Source organism: Pygocentrus nattereri, chromosome 14, assembly GCF_015220715.1.
Source record: "Pygocentrus nattereri isolate fPygNat1 chromosome 14, fPygNat1.pri, whole genome shotgun sequence".
Taxonomy (NCBI): domain Eukaryota; kingdom Metazoa; phylum Chordata; class Actinopteri; order Characiformes; family Serrasalmidae; genus Pygocentrus; species Pygocentrus nattereri.
Genome location: NC_051224.1, coordinates 10,648,114 through 10,669,664, shown reverse-complemented (window position 1 = coordinate 10,669,664; position 21,551 = coordinate 10,648,114). Strand labels below are relative to the sequence as shown.

At 39.2% G+C, this 21,551-nt stretch overlaps 1 protein-coding gene across 1 annotated transcript in view; it reads right to left on the bottom strand.

Annotated features, from left to right (window-relative positions):
* Positions 1 to 20,767, bottom strand: part of ppp1r9ba (protein phosphatase 1, regulatory subunit 9Ba) — a 69,395-nt gene extending 48,628 nt beyond the window's left edge. The window contains exons 1-2 of the mRNA XM_017685204.2: positions 20,611 to 20,767; positions 17,896 to 19,338 (exon numbers count right to left, since the gene is read on the bottom strand). Of these exons, the coding sequence (XP_017540693.1) occupies positions 17,896 to 19,281 (1,386 nt within the window). The 5' untranslated portion in view covers positions 19,282 to 19,338; positions 20,611 to 20,767. The remainder of the gene's footprint in view (positions 1 to 17,895; positions 19,339 to 20,610) is intronic.
* Between the last annotated feature and the right edge of the window lie 784 nt (positions 20,768 to 21,551).

Genomic DNA, 21,551 nt, shown 5'->3' with positions numbered 1-21,551 from the left:
AGGACAATGATCCAAAGCACACAAGCAAGTCCACCACTGCATGGCTCAAAAGAAACAAAATTAAGGTTTTGGAGTGGCTAAGTCACACTCCTGACTTGAATCCCATTGAGATGCTGTAGCAAGACCTTAAATGGGCAGTTCATGCTCAAAAAAACCTCTTTATCTTATTTTAAATTTAGTTGGATGACGTGAAACATTTAAATGTGACAAATTAGCAAAAATACAAAAAAAACTTGAGTGAGGATCAAGTACTTTTTCACAGAACAGTATTTGCAACCAAACATTCCTAGGTCCTGTGAACAGTATATCCTTTCTCTCCCACCTCTTTGTGACTTTCATGTGTTCTGAGCAGGAAAAACAGTCGCCAATCCAACACATACAGGGATGACGATGAAGAGGGAAGTAAACAGAGGAGTAGGGGAAAGGAACATTTGAGAGAGAGGTGCTGTGGAGGACGGGAAGCTGAGAGAAAGAGGGCAACATGTCAGAGAGGGGAGATATATTTAGAGAGAAACAGAGAAGATTATAGTGAGCGTGGTCTGAAAGAGGAGGCGGAACGTGCGAGGCTGTTTGCGGAAGGGACTGAAAGAGGGAGAGCACGGAGGGAATGTGCAGGAGAGGAAAAGAGAGAGGAGGAGAGAACAGAGGCCGCAGTGTGCCGCAGGCCCGCCAGATGACTGCTAAAAAGGAGAGAGGGGGAGGGAAAGGAGGAGGGGAAGAACTGGACGAGTGTGCTGAACACTCCAGAGTGACCTCAGCAGCCCCCTCCACAACTCTCACACTAGGGCAGAAGGGCCTCTATAAGGGCCTGAAAAACAACCCTTGTTGCATCGCTTGCACTTCCTTTAAAAGCCTGAGCCAGCCTGATAGTACCAAATGGATGAACATGCACCAATAAAAGGTTTAAGCTTTAGCATCTCACAAACAGGCACTGCACAAAAAGCAGTCCAACCAGGCTGCACAAAAAAACAACATCCAGAGATAGCTGCTTTTATCAAATTTAATTAAGGTCCTCCTCTACAAAGAAGCATCGTGTTCACCCGCTCCTTAGTGTTGGAACACAAAGAGCTCTCTAAGGACTGCTGGGCCAGGGTGACATTCCTCGATCGAAACAACAGCATCAGCAACAGTTCAAGATAACATGCCATTTTGTACCAAAGCAAGTATAGTGCAACATCATTATCAGTTCAATATCAATGTCAGTGCAATATCAACAAAACTATTGTCACTGTCATGTCAAAACCTTTTTTGAGGAGACATCATCTGCCTAATAGAAACAGTTCAAAGATACATAGAATTAATGCTAGAGATGTGCACGTGAACTTGCAATCACTAATTGCGTGCTTGTTACATTTTACCATGGGAAGACAGATTAAATATATTGGCTAACATCTCAGTGAAACAGCAACTGTATTGCTAACTAGAATAGCTACTGTAGTTGATGTTAGCTAGTTCTAGAAACAATGAAAATATATGTCTGACAAATAACATGTCAGCACATTGTCCGCTGATAAGACATTTTATGTAGAAGACAAGCCCTCTTCAGCATCCAGTGTGACACTTGTTCTAATGAGCTCTGTTAGCTCATTGTACAATCTGAAGAGCTTTGGTTACTCTGCAGTTTTTGCAAAACAATTTGCTTGCTCATATACTTTTATACAACAACAGTGCTGTCACCTAAAAAGGTAAGCCTACAGCCTGGTGTTACGTTCCTTGTTTCCTTCCCTGCGTTTAATCGGAAATCCATTCATGATCAGTTAAGGATATTCAAATATCAAAATTAGTCAGAATGCATGTACCTAATTAGGTCTGGGTATTGAAATTCAATGGGCAAATCAAATTTTATGGCTCTGAGTATGAAAAGTATATATTTCAGATGCATTGTTCAGGAATTGGTATCAAAGTCAAGATATCAGTATTGGTAACCATTTCAAATGATATCCAGGCCCACTAGGCATAAAATCTTTTTACATTCATTTACATTACAATTATGAACAGCGTAACATGTGGCTCTGCTGTTTATTACGCAACCTGATTCAACAGACACAGGTCAAGAGGCGATTTGGTATGTTTACAACAGCTCTATCAATGCTTTTTTTTATTATTTTGGCTAGAGTGTTTCTTTAACTCTGGCCCAGTACCCAGCTTGTGTCTGTTCACTTTTTTCTGGCAAAATTCATTGCACAGTACAGTTCTATTAAGCAAGCCATTATGTGTGAAATGAAAGTAAGCAGAATTCATTGTTGTGAAAGATGAGTTGCGAGTGACACGGCATAACTTCCTGCTTCATCCCCTGTTTGTGTGTGTGTTGGTGTGTGAGCAAACATGTGTCTCTGGGCATGAACTCCTGTCATAGTCTCTGTCATGGGTCTACATCTAAGAGGAACAGCAGTGGCAGTTACTACACTATGAGAGAGTAAAGCAGTGGAGAACCCTCAGGGTCTTCTGAAAGTAGTGTATTAATACTCTTCTTTCATTGTTAAGTTTTGGTTGAAAACAAAATAGTCAAGTTCTTGAATTGCCAACAAAAACTCCTTGCTAAGGAGCTAAGAAACTAGCTTTCTCATTGGATCACACTTCATCAGCTGAACTGATGGCGCAATGTGTCAGATTGACCATTAACCTAATAGGGAATAGACAGACAAAACAACCAGTAATGTTTTGGTTTCTAGTGAGTGGAACCAATTTTATAAGAAAGAATCTAGGCCTTTCGGAGGTTCTACATACGCAACTGTCTACGTTGTTAAAAATGGAAAGCAGTGGCAGCAGCTCTATGCTACTGAACAATTACTGCAAACTGCTACATTTAAGGTAAAATATATAAGGCCTAGCACTAATAATCACAGTTTGCCACTGGAGTGAAATATGGACCTACTGACAGGGGAAATTAAGGGGCAAAAACTATATGATACACAACAGAGATGGCACTGATCTGATACCCAGTATTAGTATTGGACTAATAACAGCAGCAAATGCTGGATTAGTTATCTAATTAAAAAGAACAAATCCAGTCCAATTGTGTATCTCTGAATTTACTTGCTTACTTTAATTGCTTGTCGCACACAGCTATTCAAAACAGCACATGTCCAGGAGTTGCATGTCATCTATGTGAATGTACTTCACATGTCTTATGTGACGTGTTTCAATTAAATAGCTTATTTTAAAGCTTAGTAGCTCATGAAGAAAAAAACAGAAGATCAGTATCAATATCAGCTGATACTTAGGACCTCAGTATTGGTATAAGAAAGGAAAAACAATGTGCTATTGTGCCATCTCTAGCAGGAAACAATTGTCTAAGGTTTGCTTGTGTTAGACAGTAGATACCAAATGACAAATGTGAAACAATTCCTGACACTCATTACAAATGATGTTGAATGTACAGGGACAGCCGCTGATGACAATGTAATGCAAAAATCCTGCACTGTCCTTTGACTTGACTGACGTATGTGTGTCACAGGTCTCTTTACATGCTTATATAACAGTGAGGCAAGCTGAGGACTGACAAGCAGAAAGAACAAGACAGTCACATTTACACATTTGTTTCACATAGTCTGTCCTCTGTTGTTAGCCTTGGGGCAGAATAAACACAATATGATAACTGTTTCATGTACTGCACAAAAAAAGTAAAAAAAAAAAAGAGGTTTGAAGCAACTAATGTGTTTAACTTACAATGGGAGGGCTCAAGGTCGAGTAAACAGAATCTATTTATCCAAGTCTTTTCTCACTGCAGTGACAAAAAAAATTGGTTTAGTTCAATGTTATTTTTATAGTTGCTTTTACAACAGATTTAGTCACAAAGCATTTTTGTCCAGGCCTCAATGTTCCCAGCCAGAGTCAACAGAAAAAAAAAACAGACGCACCACACATGCTCAGTCAAGAAATACAAAGGAAACTAAGCATGTGGTAAGCTAAGTGTACATGGTACATACAAGCAACATGCCTGTATCCCTTTACATCTATGCAGTGGTATTTATTTACATATTTCCAGACTATTTCCATCCACATTGTTACCATTTGTCACTTTCAATGTCAGATTACTGAATTATGTCTTTCTCCCCCTGTTCCTATCTGAGTACTTTCAATGATGAGTATCAGTTGACATGGATTTGGTCTTTCCGTCTTTACTGATAACACAGCCACACGATTTAGGTACTATAGGCTATGCTGCCAATTAATGCTACAATTTTAGTATGTGTATAATGTGACTTTCTGGACTGACATGTTTTGATTGTTTGCATATTTTTTGAAAAAGACCATTTTATAATGTACCTAAAATTGGCTCATGATCAAATATGATTGAGCTACCTTTAATATGAAGATCGGTTACTTCAGTATTCGGCAGTGAAATGTTAACTTCATGTCTGATATGTGTACTGGTATATGTTATGGACTTACACCTTTGTTTTTTGTGGACTATGTGAAGCATGGCCATTAACAGAACATTTTCACAATAGTTTTGTTTTTAACTGTTTGCAACTTGCGATTGCAAAGTTTGGAGGGAGTGCATTTTTTACATGCTTCTGGTGGCATGGCTCTTGCAGTAATTGGCAGAAACCAGACTTGCCGCTTGTTCACAATTTACATGCTAGTGTTTTCATGAAATGGCTAACTCAATCACAGTAGTAACAGTAGCACTGTAATATTACACATTTTCAAATTCCAAATAAAATAGTTTACACTGCAGACACATCTTCTTGTCATCTCCTCAAATTGTTCCACACTTTTGTTCCTCATGTGCGCCTGTTTATGTCACTTCTGAAACAGTGGCGTAAGTACAGTGCAACAATCAAAAAAAGAAATATCTGAAGTGATCAGGTTTAGCATTACTTGATCTATAATAATATGGCTGGAATGGCTCTGATCTGCATTCTTTATAATGGATCAGGACATCCCTAATCGTTTGGACTTCAGAGATACCAGAAGGCATTTGGTGTGTTTTATGCTGTTCACAACTTATCTTGTTTTCTTCTTTGTTCTTTCTTTAGTTTAATCTGCTTTATGACCATTTCTGTCTAAAGCACTTACGTGCAACTTCAGTTTTTTTAATGTGCTACAGAAATAAATGCTATTTATTTGCTTAATTTCAAATGAAGAGGAACCTCAAAAATCCCTATGATTAAGAACCAGATTGCTGCTGTCAGAAGAGAACCTCATATCTCCATTCTTATCATTTTTCCATTTTTGCCATAATGTGAAAATGCCTGCTGTGTGCAAAATTCATCAATAATGGACTAAAAGAAATGGTGCAAAATGACTTGGAAAAAAGTCGGGTTCCATTGACTTACATTAACAGTAAAGTATGTTTTTTCCTTCTCCTGTAATCATTTTGGAGATACAAGGTTTTCTTCCACCAACAGTGAGGTTCATCTTCACCAAAGCACAGTACAAAATATATAGCATCCCTAGGGTTCACATGTTGATTAGCACGAGTACCTGCTAATGATATGGAAACATCGAGTAAAGGGCACATACAAAATACAGGCACTGTCAGAGGGGAAGAAAGTGTGGAATTACAGGCAAATGTTTGCATTTAATTAATTTTACTGTTTTTGAACTCTATATAAATACATGCTACATTTCTCTGTAATGCTAATCCAGGTGGATTTTTACATTCTATAGAGGTTTATGTATCTGCATTTACGTACACAAGAAATAACGGATACTGGCTATATAGTTTCTAACAGATACAGGTTGAAATACAAAATGAAAGCATTTTAGACCAGCACTGTAGTACACTGTAAGCCTATGCTTCACAGGAGAATAACAATGAGATACAGAGAGATCCCAGTGCCCATTTTTGTGAGTTAAGAGGGATTTGTTGCTAGAATCAGAAGATCTAGTGAAAGCAGTGGCTTCCTGAGAATGTATAATGCAGTAAATACATGGAACTGTGTGGCATGTCTATAGCACTTCCTGTAAAAGTCTAACTTACATACTACCCACAATGCCCTTACTAAAGTCAGTGAGAAAGAGAGAGCGAAAACATGTAGGCTATTTATAGAGAGACTTTACGAGAAGAGGAAAAAAGAGAGAAAGGCCCACTAGTTTGGTGGTTACTGTGTCTTCCTGCCTACAGTTACAGTCTATTTCTTGTGTGACCTCCTTTTAAGTCTCCACACCCCATCACTCCCAAGAGTGAGTGCAAGAAAAATGGCTGAAAATGGACACCAAAGGAACACTGTAAAGGTAACTAAGGCAAAGACATACCTTCCACAAGTTACAATAAATTTGAGACTCTTTACTCAGTAGTCTCTGTCTAAATGAAACTAGAAATCTGTCAAGTAAATTAAAAATGTAGCTTCAGATAAAGTGTAACTTTAAAAAATTGGCAGAAAAAAATCTGATTCAAAGCTAATTTACATATCTCAACAGAATTCTCAGCACAACAAAGATTCAAATCTCAGGTGAATAAACAACAGCTGTTCATTGATTAATTTTTCACATAAAGCAGCTCTAATTTACAATTAAAAAAGGAACAAAAAGATGCTAAATAAACATCAAAATGTATTCTTTCAAGAGTATTGTCTTCTAGTCATACATTTCACTGTTGTTCAACATGCTCTTTTAGAGTGAATCGGTTGTAGTAATCCTATTATCCTTATTACTCTTTAACTCAGACTGGCTGCGGTAGTAAACGTCTCCAGTACAACATAAGGCGTAGGATTATTTTTACCCTGTGCAACTGAATGAGAGCCTGGAGCAGAAGAGATTCTTCTAGGATTCATTTAGTGGATTATAAGTATATCTCTCTAACAAGGGGCTCTATATCTGTAAAGCTTGGTATTTAGTCCAGTGGTAAAATCCCTCTACATCAAAATTTGCTTTCCTGCAAAGTTTAATTACAATTAACCTGTACATGCTCTGCCCACATGCATTCTTTTGCATTGCTTTCTGCATTACAGAATATTAACAAGATTCAACCAAATGGGAAACAGTAGATAGTTTGTTAAGGATGCCTACAGTGTGAGATTTCACAGATACACAAAGTAAATATAATTGAAAACAAATAGAGAACTCTACTTTAAAGAAATTCAGGAATTTTGACAAAAATCCATTTGTGGGCCATAATGTCTTTAGATTGAACCAAACCTTTTGACGAAGTTCAGTAAAGCTTACCTAAATTTGCTACAAAAAAATTTACAATTGAGGCAGGAGTATGAAATGGTGAATTCTAAGCGTTCAAGCTTTTCAGAAGAACGTGGACTAGTGATCACTCATTAAGTCTTGTCAATATAAAATGTAAACAACTGTAATAAACCCCATTATTGGATGTATTCCACAATGAGAGGCGCTATTCCTTTACTCTTGTAACACAAATGGCAACACAACCATGATAGCACAATGCTTTCCACATTGGCTGACCCAGATTGACTGGCACTGTAGACCCTTTAAGCATACTGGATTAATTCTGAGTGCTGAAAATGCCAGCACAATGAAAGGAAGAAAAAAGGAAGAAAAACACAGAGCTCTGATCAATGGTTACTCCTTTTCTAAAAAAGCAAGAAATCTCTCAAAGGGTTTTGGTATATGTCCGAGTGAACAATCAGTTTCACGGTGACGTGGAAATGGAGTTAGCTTTAGCTAAAAGGGATATTAACGAGGATGCCTTTGTATTTTTAATTTTTTTTGTATTTTGAATTCATTCAACTGACTCATTGAAAGAGCTCAAACACCTTTGTGTACGGTTACTAGTTCCAAGCAGGATATACTTACATGTTTACGTTTGAATTCCTGCCTTTGAACACACCCTTTGTAGATGAATGACTGACATCCCTATAGGAGCGCTGATTCCACAGCAGTTACTACATGAGTCCAGGCAATATTTTATTGTCTACAATTACAGACAAACAATGACTAAACCTAAGTCTACTTGTTTTTTGTGTGTGCCAGTCATATTCTGTGCTGCTGTAGTCAGACATTGATTAAGAGGCTGGGCAAAGCTATTTATCAAAATGAGGCTATACATCAATCAATAGCCTTACTCTAAGGCAGCCAGAAGGCCTATAGAACTAAAACTGTCCACCTCCATAAGTCAGCTAACGACCTCAGCCTTCTGCAGCCAGCATTTATGCCTCTATGAAGCTCTCAGTACAGCAGTGATCAGTCTAAAGCCTTTAGCAAGACCCAGCACTCTCATAAGCGAGGTCATGATTAACTAAGGCTTGCATAGGTATCTCCACCAAAATCACTGCTGATAACTGCTGAGCCATTGCTGACAAAGTGCTGTGGAAGTGACATATTTGGTCACATGAATTAAGGAGACCAGCTGAAAACATGCTGAAGTCATCTTGTTGATGTGGACAGATGTAGATAGAGTTCCCTTGAAAAGTTCAGTAGACTTGTCTTTTCCATTAAAATACCAGCTAAAAAAAAGAATGATCTTCACTGTTGTGAAATGAGACCACAGCAAGCCACCACTGGGAGACACAGCTGAGACTGGAGCCAGATTATCCAGTGCTCACAAAACGCTGAGATCATTCAGACCTCCTCATTTGTTCCACTGGAAATGCACATGTTCTTTCCTCACATTTCGCAATAGTGGGCACTGGAATTTCACTAGCAGGCAACCTCCTATGCACTGTAAATATTCATCCAAAGATTAAAACAATGTTCATTCTGTTTGCAGAACACCAATAAAGTGGAGTTTCTCAATTAAAGCAAGAACAATAATGAACTGGGTTTGGTACAGGTAGTCACAGCATGATGAAAAAGAAAACCATATTTTTTTCATTGTATTACTGAGATTGTTGTATGTAGCTCACTGCCCCACTGTATCTCATGTCACTGATGTCAATAATTAATTTTTTAAGAACCTGAGTATTAAGAAAATGCTGTTAAAATATAAGTAAATGAAGTTTAAAGTGAATCACTATAATACAGGCTTAATCTCAATGAAATGTACACAAGGATTTAAGAGATGGTAAAGATGATTTCCATGATTAAAGTATTTTTCTGCACTCATAGTATTGTGTAACATGTGCAGTACTGCACAAAAGGCAGTATTTACACTTTGATTTATTTCATTTATTTATAGCTTTTAAGCACAAGTTATTCATTCTTCAGCATCAGTGTTTTGGGAGACTGGCTTTCAGCTTTTTAAAGAAATCTGCACGTATATTTTCACACACCTCCAAAGTCTTATAAATTGTGTTTTCTGCTTTTCACAATCCAAATAATCACACATTCAGTGATGTTGATGTCTGTTTTTTGGCCATTTTCTTTTCTCAGTTAATAGTTTCTTGACAGATACACATCCTTTCAGAGCCACGGTGTTGTTTTCTCACAACTGAAGGACAGACAAAACATCTGTGGATTTTTTTCAGATGTGAAGCAAGAAAAATATATTTCCTACAAAAAATATTTACATGGTAGTTTGATGCACGGAACGCAAAGGTTATTTATTCAATGTTAAGACACCAAAAATTATTAGTCTTTTTTGACCAAGATGAACTGCAGTGAAGTGACAACGACCAAAATATCCTGCTGAGTGGCTTAAGCTACTCATTTAAAGTGGATTTCCACTAATTTTTCAAAATGACCACATAATTCAATCTTTAAACAAAGTTATCAGAGTGGTCTGATGTGAAATGCTCCATTCTAGAGAAAGTTTCTGACTCAGATTTTTTTTTTTACAAAAGGTTACTAGATACCAAGGACTGTGATGTCTACAACACAAATATAGCCATTTTATTTACTATCCAAAACCACCAGTGAACCTACACGTGTCTTAAATATTTTTATATGTATTGTATGTTTATGACAGTAAAATAGTGGTAAACCTGAAAAAACAAGTAGACCTTGGGACTATTGGGCCTTAGCACGCACTACATGTATCACTCTGCTAAGAACAAATTTTAAAAATTGCATGGAATTATATAGACATTTTGAAAAAATGATTGGAATCCCCCTTTAACCTTTCAAAGTTGTAGTTATTGACTTTTAAGTGAACACCAAAATTTAAGAGTGAAATGTGTACTTTTCCCTCCATTGTACAGGCAGGAAACCCAGATGATAATCTGATTATCACCCAGAATTGCACCCACAACCACTCCCAATCAGTACATTCTAATATGCTGCTGGAGTGAATCTGGACTGTTCTAATCCCTGAGACACCCGACACCACCTGCGTTCTACAACCCACAGGCTTTCTGGATTAAGGGAACGCTCTATTTTTAACTGGAGGTATGCGCTTAATCTGTTTAGGTGATGCAGTACTAAAACAGGCACTTAGAACACAGGAGCAAGAGAAGGGTCTTCTCTACGGCACATTGCAAAGATTAAGAGGATATTTATGCAGACTGTATTTCAACAATGACACCATATTTTTTCTTGGGCTTAAGAAATACTCCAATATGTCCTTATATAGTGTACCATCAAAATTGATTCACTAGAGGAGATTGTACACCGTCATGCATTTCTGAACAAGCTGCACATATGCAATCCACACTGTTAAGTAATGTCATTTCAACACTCAAGATTTCCCAACATTTAACAGTCATTTTACAAAGTAAAATACTATATTCAGCATTTTATTGTGAAATCAGAATAGGCAGTGCTCTGTCAGAGGGCATCAAATTAATAGAGAACTATAACCAACTCAGTATGGTAAAATATGTTAACAACCGCAACAACTGAGGGTTAAAAAAGTTTAATACAGCAGATACATTAAAGAAGAATTCCACCAATATTTCTGCATAATTCAATGACTAAGATGTGAACACAATTACAACAAAATATTTGATGTGAAATGCTCTGTCTTAGAGAAACTTACAAAGTCACAATTGTTCGCAGTGGTGGTGATAGGAACCAGATGTCCAAAGAGTCTTGTTTTATGATAGCTTTGACAGCAAGTTGTGGCCTAAAATCCATTCATGGCAGAGTGTTGTTAGTCAAAACAGTTTTCTTCTCTATTTTACTATTATCAACACGACACACAAAAACTAGGTTCACTGATCGTTTACATGAGGTCATTTAGTCATTACAGCTCCTGGTTCCTATTACCACCACTGCAAAGAAATCAGTCAGTAAGTTTCTCTACTGTGAACCACTCAGAATGACTGTTTATATCTGAGAAACTACTACTGAAAAATCAGAATTCTGATTCAGAAATTCAGAGCTCAGATGTGGCTTAAGTGGCGCAAGTACTCATTATGACAACTATAGAACAAAGTTTTCATCACAATACTTTTATAGGACATCTGACAACTTTGACTGATTAACTGTTAACAGTTAATATGTTGCAGTCAATCTGTTAATGTAATGCAACTACAAGGCAGTAATTTATTAACATAGAATATCTGAAGTCATTTTTTTCAAATAATGTTACACTGTAATATCTGTATTGATATTAGCATGAGCTGCTTTCATGTGTGACAGTAGGAACTCACATAAAGGCCTTTAGAACTGAATGTTATGTGCAGACTGCAGTTAAGGACAATTCTGAAATTTCATTCCTCAAATTATACCTTGTTATATTATTAGAGTTCTTTTTCATGCATACAGGATTTTGTCCTTTCCCAGCAAAGAGTCTCCAGTAATATAATGATTAATCACTTCACCCTGTCCAGTCTAGGCTGTCCCTGCACTGATCCAGGACCAGTCCCATCTATGTAAGCCCTAAGCGTCAGTACTGGACAGAGAAAATGCCATACTGGTCTGTGACTAGCATAAAAAGACAAGCTCTGCCAACTGGGCTAAGCCGGCCACCTCCTTCCCTGCGACTGCTGGTGCTCTTCCTGTGTTTGAGAGGATAAGAGGGGCCGCCCAAGGCTGTCTGGAATCAGGAAGCACTTAATAACAAGGTCAGCCATAAAGCTGGGCATGCACACGCATGTAGACCCCACACAGATGCGCCCCAAGAGAAAAACAGCACGTAAACATGTAAACAAGTACACCACATACAAAACTTATAAGTTATATTGTCTTCTTTTCTGTTTCCCTGCCCTAGTCATTTAGCCTCTGGCAGTAGGCTGCTGCAATGTTATCTGCGAGGCTGCAATGCTGCTGCTAGTTTACAGATGGCAGATAAGAGCAGGCTAGTCAGATGAGACAGAGAAAGAAATGAGCAAGAAAGGCAAGGGGAGGAGAAACAAGCAGGGAATTAAACAAATGACAGAGGACTAAATGAAAGGGAGAACAAATGGATGGTTGGGGTTGGGAGAAGCAACCCTTTCTACATGCTGCTGTTTTCTTACAGTGCTCAAGATTGGGATGTAGCTAGAGAAAGCTGCTCCTAGAACAGTGGGTGAAGAGAGATCATCTACTCTATAATTGAAAGTGACACACAAGTCATGAAGAAAATTGTAGGTGCATGCATAGTGAGCATCTTGGTGCCTAGTGAAAAGCCTGTGTGTGATTCTTTTTGCCAAAAGATATGTTTAGATGCTTTGTTCAATATTCTAAGAATTCTGTGATGAAGTTATTAAATGGTAAATACTGTATATACAATAATTGTCACATAATCTGCTTTGAGAATTGATGAATTCTAGATTTTCATTTTATTATAACTTAATTCCAAAACTATAAAGCTGTCTTCCTCAATTTAGAATTGTCTACTAATTCATTCATCATTCATTCATTTATCATTATACAGTTGTCTGCAATCATAAGGTTTTTATGTTAATGAAGACATTCATTCCAAACCTGTTAATGGCAGTGTAGGTAAAACACCATTAGCACAATAACACAGTCCAATCTTCATCCATGACAGATAACTGATTGGTATTGTCAGAAATCTGCTTATCAGCATCAGACAGATATTTAGATTTGACTGATATTTCAAATCCATATACACTATATGGCCAAAAGTATGTATGTATATACCTGACTATTGCACCTATATGAGCTTGTTGGATATCCTATTCCAAAATTGGAATAATATGGAGTTGTGCCCCCCCCCCCCCCCCTCTTTTGGAAGCTATAAAAGCTTCCAGAATTCTGGGAAGGTGTTCCACAAGATCTTGGAGTATGTTTTTGGGAATCTGTACACATTCAGCTTGCAGCTTTGCTTTCAGAGGCAGGTTGGAACTCTGTAGGGAGTGAGGCTGAGCTGTTGTTGCTCGTACAAGCTTCCATTTCACATTAATAGCACTTACAGGTGACTGATGCAGTTCTAGCAGGTCAGAAACTTCATTAACTGACTTGTGGCAAAGGCGGTATCGTATAATACTTCAACTTTAAAAGACACTTAGCTATTTAGTACAGTTCATTCTATTACTAGTGTTTGGGCATTGCATGGCTATGTGTTTGAATTTATATGCTTGCTAGCAATGGGTATGGCAGAGACAACTGAGCTCAATCATAAGGAGAGGAGACCACATACTTTTGGCCTCATAGTGTATGTTGGCCTACTGTAATAAAATGCATTTTTATTAGTTTTATTTTACTATGGAAATAGCTGCTATATTTTTCTGTAATGTTAATCCAAGTAGATTTAGTCCCAGCTAATTCATTTTAGAAACTGGCATCAGCCCACAATTCCTATATCATTGCATCCCAACTGGTTACCGTAATTTGTGCCTCCCATCTAATGGACACAGTGCTTATTTCACTATATCAGTGTAAACAAGCACTGCAAGACTTAAGACACGTGTACAGAAGCCAAAGCCCTTTGGACGATTTCCTCAACATCAGTAAGATTACAGGATGTGCGTCAAGATTCAGCATGCATGCTTTCTGCCTCTACAGGGAGCTGGCTGCCACCATACTGGGAGCTTGGCATTGCACAGCACTAGGCACAAGACCCAGCTGCATTCAATTCAGTGTCAGAATGGTAGATCTGATGTATCCATGGTAATAGCCTAGTGCCTAACACTGGATGAATAGAAAAGACCACAGCATTAGCATCCCTATGACCAGAAAATCCATGGAGATGTAACTGAAACACAAAAAACATCTCCCTTTTGCACAGAGCATAATATTTAAGATGTGAATTATTTAAAGTGTATGTAACACTTTTTTTAATGAAAGACATCCTGAACTATTAAACTGCAAGAGCCTGTATGCATCTTAACATTTCACATACACATATTAGTCTCAGGAAGCTACTGAATATTTTAGAGTAGTTACTGAGAAATAACTACACTTGGGCTATGATCATCTGATTTAATTCAAAGCATGATACTAGGTTTCAATTCAAAATTTGAATGATCATTAGGGCCCAATATCAAAATTTATTAACTGTATGATATTGAATGAATTACTTCAACGCTACCAACACACCAGATATTCCTCATACTACAAAAAATGCTTGTTTAAGAATTTACACTGCTGTCTGTCTATGTTAGAGGACATCTGGAAGGAAATCATTCACCTGAGGGGAAAACAGTGCTGGAGATGAAGATGCTCAGTTTGTGGATTTGAAGCCAGTTTTCTGTTGCTGTTAATACAGAACACAGGACTTGTGTGCAATGTCACTTTTACAGAATACAACTAGATTCTCATGTCCTATTTTCTCTTCCTCGGCCTCTCCGATCTGACTCTTACACGTACCAGAAGAGCCTCTGTGGGTGACTGAATGAATCAAGGCATTAACGTCATCCAAACATAAACATCTTCGTTGGCTTTTACTGGCTATTATAATGCATTGCAGTCATTAATCATGTGACACAATCACAATATGCAGCAATATAAGTGCAATAGGGTATTTTGTCCATGTATGGAACCCCTACTATAAAATACCAAATCCATCTATCCATGAAGTGTTTAAGGCTCCATTAAACACAAGATCAAAAGTATAGTCACAGTATAGTTATTCTGTTCATGAAACACATCTGAGAAATTATGGATATTACTCTGCCCTTCTGTATATGTCAGCCTTTTCCACTGGACCCCAAAAGATCATACAGTATAACAAACACAACAGTCTTTAATTTGTGATAACCGTGTTACTTACTACGTTACATTTCTCATACTCCTCTCTTATGAGCTTCAGCACATCTTATTAGCCTTTTGCAGGCAGCACTAACCATTTTGGCTAAAATGTCTCGCAGTGTCTGCCAATGTATCATGCGCCTATGACCAAAAAAGTTACAGTTAGGCGATTAGCTGTGCCAATGATCAGCTAATAGGGAGGTACTTGCGGCAAACCTTTACACTGGTTGAGCCGTTACGCTGCTGCACCAGTGGACCACAAGAGATCCCTGCATTGTGACAGTAAAGTCATGGCATGCCACGACATATTTCATAAGTGATTGCACTAATGCCAGACACCGCTGGGCTGCTCAACAGAATCTGTGGCCAGAGAGCCACGAGACACTAACTGGACGTCTAGGGCCCAATCAAAGCTTCTCCAACAAAGACAAAAAAAGAGTATGCGAACATTTGATACTGATATTAGTATTTCACTGATAACACTTTTAAGAAGCTATATTTCCAATAAATAATATCTGCCAAATTGATATGGACAAATATTAAGCAGACACCAATAGTTTTACAAGGGATGCAAGTAGGTACCAGCAGATAACGGCTTTAGAAACATCATTTACCTTACCATCAGACAGATGTTTTGACTTGGCTGATGTATCAAATTAATATTTGATGTCATATTTATTGTGCTTAGAAAAGAACATTTACACAACACTGGGCTACTGCAGTTCCTGTGAAATCTTATAGAAATTTATGTTTTCTTTTTCTGTAGTCCTAATCTCAGTAGAATGGCTTCCAATTACTATATTTTATAAATATATATGTTTTGGCATCAGTATTGTCAGATAAGTACATAAAAAATATTGTGTATTGGTGCATCCTTAAGCTTTACTAGCTGGTATGACTGAATTCCCATAAAGAAAAATGTACAGTATTGTGCAAATATCAGATACCCTTCATTTATTTCATTTCTAGTCATAATAGCTATTATATTCACCCTTCATTTTTCATATTTTTCAGATATTTCTGAAGAGTTTGGATTTAAAATAATCGATTTGCATAATGACTGGGAAATAAGAAAGACAAGTGAAAAGTGACCAAAAGTCAGGTGACTTGTTTTTACAACTTGTTTTCCTGACATTAATAACATGTATTTAATGGCCATTTTGACTGGAAATGAATTAAAGGATAGTCTCTGACTTATATAAAATCTTTGTTGTGATGTTGTTTATGCTCAGGTTTACCAGTTCAGCCTACACTTTTATAACATAGTTTTGCAACTGGTGCCAACTCTATAACGAATAGCATAAGATCAAACCATTACAGTCTTGAGAAATGAGTGACTCTCAATACATAAGAGCTATTTGGTTATTACAGAGCGAGTGTAGATATTTGTCTTTATCATGGGATTTTAATTTTCAGTTTCTGAAAATCCACAAAAGCTTAATAGCAGTTGATCGGCTGATTAGGTGGACCCTACAATACAGTGTTCCTTTTATAGAAATACAGATATGACTGGGTTAGGTTTGGTGCTTTCATATCCTTTGTCAGTGAATCTGCGGCAAACAACTGATAGAGGAAAAAAACAGCAATGTCACAAGAGTCTTCTTGGGGGTTCAAATGCCAGCGTGACTGTCATTGCAAAAGGCACAGGGTGCAACCATGTGATTCTCATACGAAGTAGCTTCGCAAACATCTAACCAGCTGCAGCATGCTAACAGGAAGAGACTCCATGCTGCAGTTAAGGCACTCACAAACCTGCAGAACGCAGCTGTCAGCAGCTGAGGAGGTCTAGACGTATGCACGTCACTCGCACAAAGTGCTTAGCAAGGCTGGAGAAGAACCTACACATTGTCAGTCACAAACAGCCTGGCTGCCATATCAAGTCTATGTCCTGAATTGTTCCCTATGTGACATGTAGGATTGTTTCTACATAAAGATTAGCCTAAAGGAACAGTTCCATGAAAATTGACATTTACACAATCTACCCCTTATACCAAATGTAGTCAACTGGCCAAGATTACTGTCTGAAGTTTTCCTCTTTAGTTGTGCACTGCAGCTACAGAGGTAATGTATCTAACAAGACATGGAAAAGAGATTTTGGGTGAGATAGACTTCTATTACACTAGCATCATAGCAAAACTGAAGAATCAAAATTTAAACACAAAACATGTCTTTGATATAGGGTTGAACAAAACGAATCTAATTGTGATTTTTTTAAACAATATTGTGCCTGGGATTTAAATTGTGATTATTTTCTAGAAATTGAGGTGCAGGCCTGTGTTTTGGCCTATAAGAACAGAATTTCCACTTTGATGACTGAGAGCCAAACCTAGTGTGCTAGACTGCCAGTTTGTTATGGTTGTGATGTCACAGAACATGGGTGTTTGATTGTTTCTGATTGGGCTAACTAATCGGCAGGCAGTCCATAAACTGTGTTATTGGAATAAATTACCCCATTTAAAATGGTTAAGACAATGTTGTTTATCACACTGGCCATAATTAAAACTGCAGCCTCTGTGATTTGAAAATTGCACACTTTCACATTGCCATTTCGAAATAAAAATGATTAATCTTTCAGCCCAATCAACTACATTTGATGTAAGTGGATGTAAGTCTGACTAAAGAATAGCATTAATCACTGAAAATGTCTAGTGAAAAACACAGCCAATGATCATAAATAAAACTTTCCTACTTAAAAACCATCGGCCACAGATGGCACTGATAGCAGAACTATGTTATTATGATAAAGGCATGATATGTACAGTAACATGAGCTATAAAAATGGATAAACTCATCCACTGATAAACGAGAAAGGCTTGATTCTGACGAAGACACAGGTTATTGTTAAGTGCACTGCGTTTATTACCTTTCATGATTAACAAATTCCCCACAGCCAAAATTGGTAGTTTGATTATTATACCATTAGAGGTACAATACTATGATTAACTATCAAATGATGCAGTTCATTAAATGATGCTTGGGTAATTTGGTCTTTCCCCTGGCTGTGGGTTCATTTCAAGCGCTCACCTGTATTGGCCCGGTGCTGAAACAGATCTTCCTGCTGGCTGGAGGGTCATCCTCAACTGCCAGTCCTGGGATTTCAGTGCAGCTGGACTCTGGTTCATACGCTTCGTCATCATCAGCCTCCTCATCCTCATCCAGCTGACTTCCACCAGAGTCCTCACCTATACCGCTATAGGCACTGATGTCCACCAGGTCTGCTTCGGAGTAATCCTCCCTATGAGACTCTTCTTCAGCCCCCTCCTCATCTCGAAAGCAGGCGTCTCCTGATGCTGGCCTGCCCTCATCCCTCTGCTCTGTCTTGTTGGAATCCCCATTCTCCAGGGAAGCATGGACATGGACTTCCGCTTGAACCAGTCTACTGCCTGCTTCCTGGGTACTGGCACCATCATGTTCCCCAAGATCCTTTAGCGCACTGGCATCTGCAGAGTTCTGGACCTCACTTGACTGGACCATCTCAGACTCAGGGATTGATCCATCCATTGATGGTTTGCTCGATGTGTCTGTTTGGGAACTGATCCTTCTGGGACTTCCAGGGACATCCTCCTGATCCTTGGGTAGGACTCCTTTCTCCTGACTTCCTGCTTGAGGAAACGATCGCACCTTTTTGGGGATGCTTTTGGAGTTAACAGCCCCTGTTTTCCCTGGGGTAGGGCTAACACCACGAGATGAGAGCGGTGAGGTCGAGGTCGGCCGATGCAGATTGTTGCGCAGTTCTGCTTTCTCAAAGACAGCACTCAGTTGGCTAACAGTGGGTGACACTGCCTCAACAGGACCACCCTCCGCATCTAGTCTGTCTAGGGCCTCCGTGCTGCCATTGAAACGCACGACTACGTCGAGACGGCTGTCCTGGAAGCCTGAGGCACGCTCCTTTTTCAGCAGGATGCGATTGGTGGCAGCCTGCTTCTCCTGCAGATGGCGCTGTTCAAAGATCTTACGTGTCTCTTGCAGCTTGGAGAAGCCTGAGGAGGGTCCACGTGCACCACTTCCATCGGTCTTGCTATCGAAGCGACTAACACGTTCAGAAACAGTGCCACCGAGTTTGAGTAGGGTGCTGTGATCCACATTCTCGTTCAGGCTGCTGGCTCTCGGCAGGGAGAGCCGCACCGTTTGGTCTTTCAATTTGGACGGATCCTCTTCATCCCCAGGAGAGCCCATCTGCATGAACATATTCTTGATGCGGTGGACGTTGGAGCCATACCTGCGGCCCCGGCCAGGAGCCCGCAGCTTCCCCTCTTTATCATCCCCATTGGGGGCACCAGGGTCTTTGACCGGCTTGAGTGCCTGAATTCCTGCTTCATAGGCGTTCCTGTGCGGGGAGGCACTCCGCGCTCCGAGCGGGTTGCCGCTGGTGCTACTGCTGGCTGCAGACGGGGGTTCAGTCTTCATCATGGTTGATCAAGCGGTGGTGAAGAGGAGCTGAAACGACATAGCCCCCTGCCTCTTCACCTTTGTCAGTTGTAGCAAACAGGAAACGCAGGCAAAACAGGGGCCGTTGCCAACCACAGCATCAAGAAACAAGAGCAAGAGTGAGTAAGACACCCTAATGCAGAGGAGGCCTTCACAAACATGAAAGCACATACATTTCTGAACAGCTTCTTATATATCATGACTGGCAAGTAAAGTGAGGGCAAGTAGGTGCTGAATAAAAGATGAATAAAAGGTTATCCACACCTTTAAAGAAAGCACATGGCTTCAATTTGCTTTTAAGAACAACATTTTTTATTCACTACCCTGACAACATACAGCTCTATATTTTATTTACTAGCTGTTTTAAGAAGCCTATGGCCAGTTAAACACAGACAGAAACTTCAGTCATAGACCTAGTCGAGTTATATTCTCAAATCTTTTTTTAAGATTTGTAATTACAACGTAATTACAAAGTGGACAATGTAATGTAAAGAATTAAAATAGAACTCAAATTTTCAGTTTCAAAATATTAATAATTATGAATCTTTTAACTGTATTATCATTACTGGTATTATCCCATATCACAAATAATAATATCCTTATTTTATAATACTATTACTATTACCGTTACTTTTAAAAGTAGCATTTAAATAGCATTATTTCTTTGACGATCATTTATAGGACTCGTATGTTTACGCTAACGTTAGTCGTTAAAAATCTGTAAAAATTAAAAATAAATAAATAAAATCTTCTGATGCACTGCAAAGCATCACCACTGTAATGTGCAGACCGTTTAAAGCATTTTATTTAGCAAACTGAAAAGCTTTCCTAGAACGAGATTCTGTTATAAAATAGTAATAATACGCACCCTCGTACAGCCTGGCATGGTGTGGTGGGCTTTGTTATGAACCCAGACTGCGACTGATGCCACTTAATTGTCTAGGGAAGCTAAGCTTTAGCCTACCACTCCGACTCACAACACTACTGACTGTTCGGTTTTTTTCTGTTTTGCCTGAAACAGGAGGCTGTGTGTGCAGAGAGCAGCTTTCCCAGCGACGGCACTAAACTCTAATAATCTCGGTCTATGAATGTCAGCCATCGCTCGTCACCGCTCGACAGTAGGACCCTGCGGAAGAGCGAGGCCCTGCTGCCCGCTGCCTCCTGCCTGCTGCTCGGTTAGCCTACGTCGCTTCCTGCATCTTCTCCTCTCCAGAATAACTGTTCTCGCTTTTTGATTCAAACGCAGAAAGCAAAAGACACCCTAACGCCATAAAAACAACACCTCGTTCTGGCGTCATTGCGGGGCATTACCTCGTCTCTTGTGCTCATCGAAGGCTGCGGCGCGTTAGTCGGAGCTCGCTCCGTCCGCTGGAGAGCCCATTGTGTCCGCGAGCCGTTTTTTTTCTTTCTCTTTTTTTCAGCACGAGCGTGCAGAAGTGACGCGCCCGCCCAGCCTCAGCCTCGCGCGCAGCACAGCGACCCACAGCTCTGCCTTTACTCACACAGCACCATTCATTTCACAGCGCTCGAGGAACAGTGCTTCATCTGCGAACATAGATAGATAGATAGATAGATAGATAGATAGATAGATAGATAGATAGATAGATAGATATTTTCATTGTATTACCGCGAGTGAGCTTTACACATACTCAAGTAATGTTGTTTTAAGATTAATATCACCTTCATTAGAGAAATAAAAGTATTTATGACAAATTAGCTCATACGTCAGCTGCGTTTCGAATCACTTTATGGCCAAAACTGCTACAAATGGACATACAGTTTAGAATGGTCACGGTTTTATAACTATCCCCTTTACTGAAGAACCCTTAAAGAAACTGTTTTTATGGGTCAATAGATAGATAGACAGACAGACAGATGGACAGACAGAGCATGACAGGCCTATAATTCGACCTGCTACAATAAGCCTGCGGGCTTCAATTCACTTATTGGCTGCTGCAGAATCGTGTTCAGACACTGGGTGTGTACGAGCGCCCTCGCGAGGCAGACTAAAGACACATAACCTTAATGCGTTCTCTAGTCTAATATTCCAAGAACTCCACACAGCTGGACTGTGTGGAGTTCTTGGACTGAGCCTACATGAGCCTACATGCTGTCACACACGTTAAACTCCAAGAATGCACTCGGATAGGACTTATTTATTACACAGTATTTTTTTTTTTAGCATCCTTAAAAAAATGTTTAACAGGTCGCTATCTAGGCCACGACATTCAGGAGAACAGGCACATGCAACT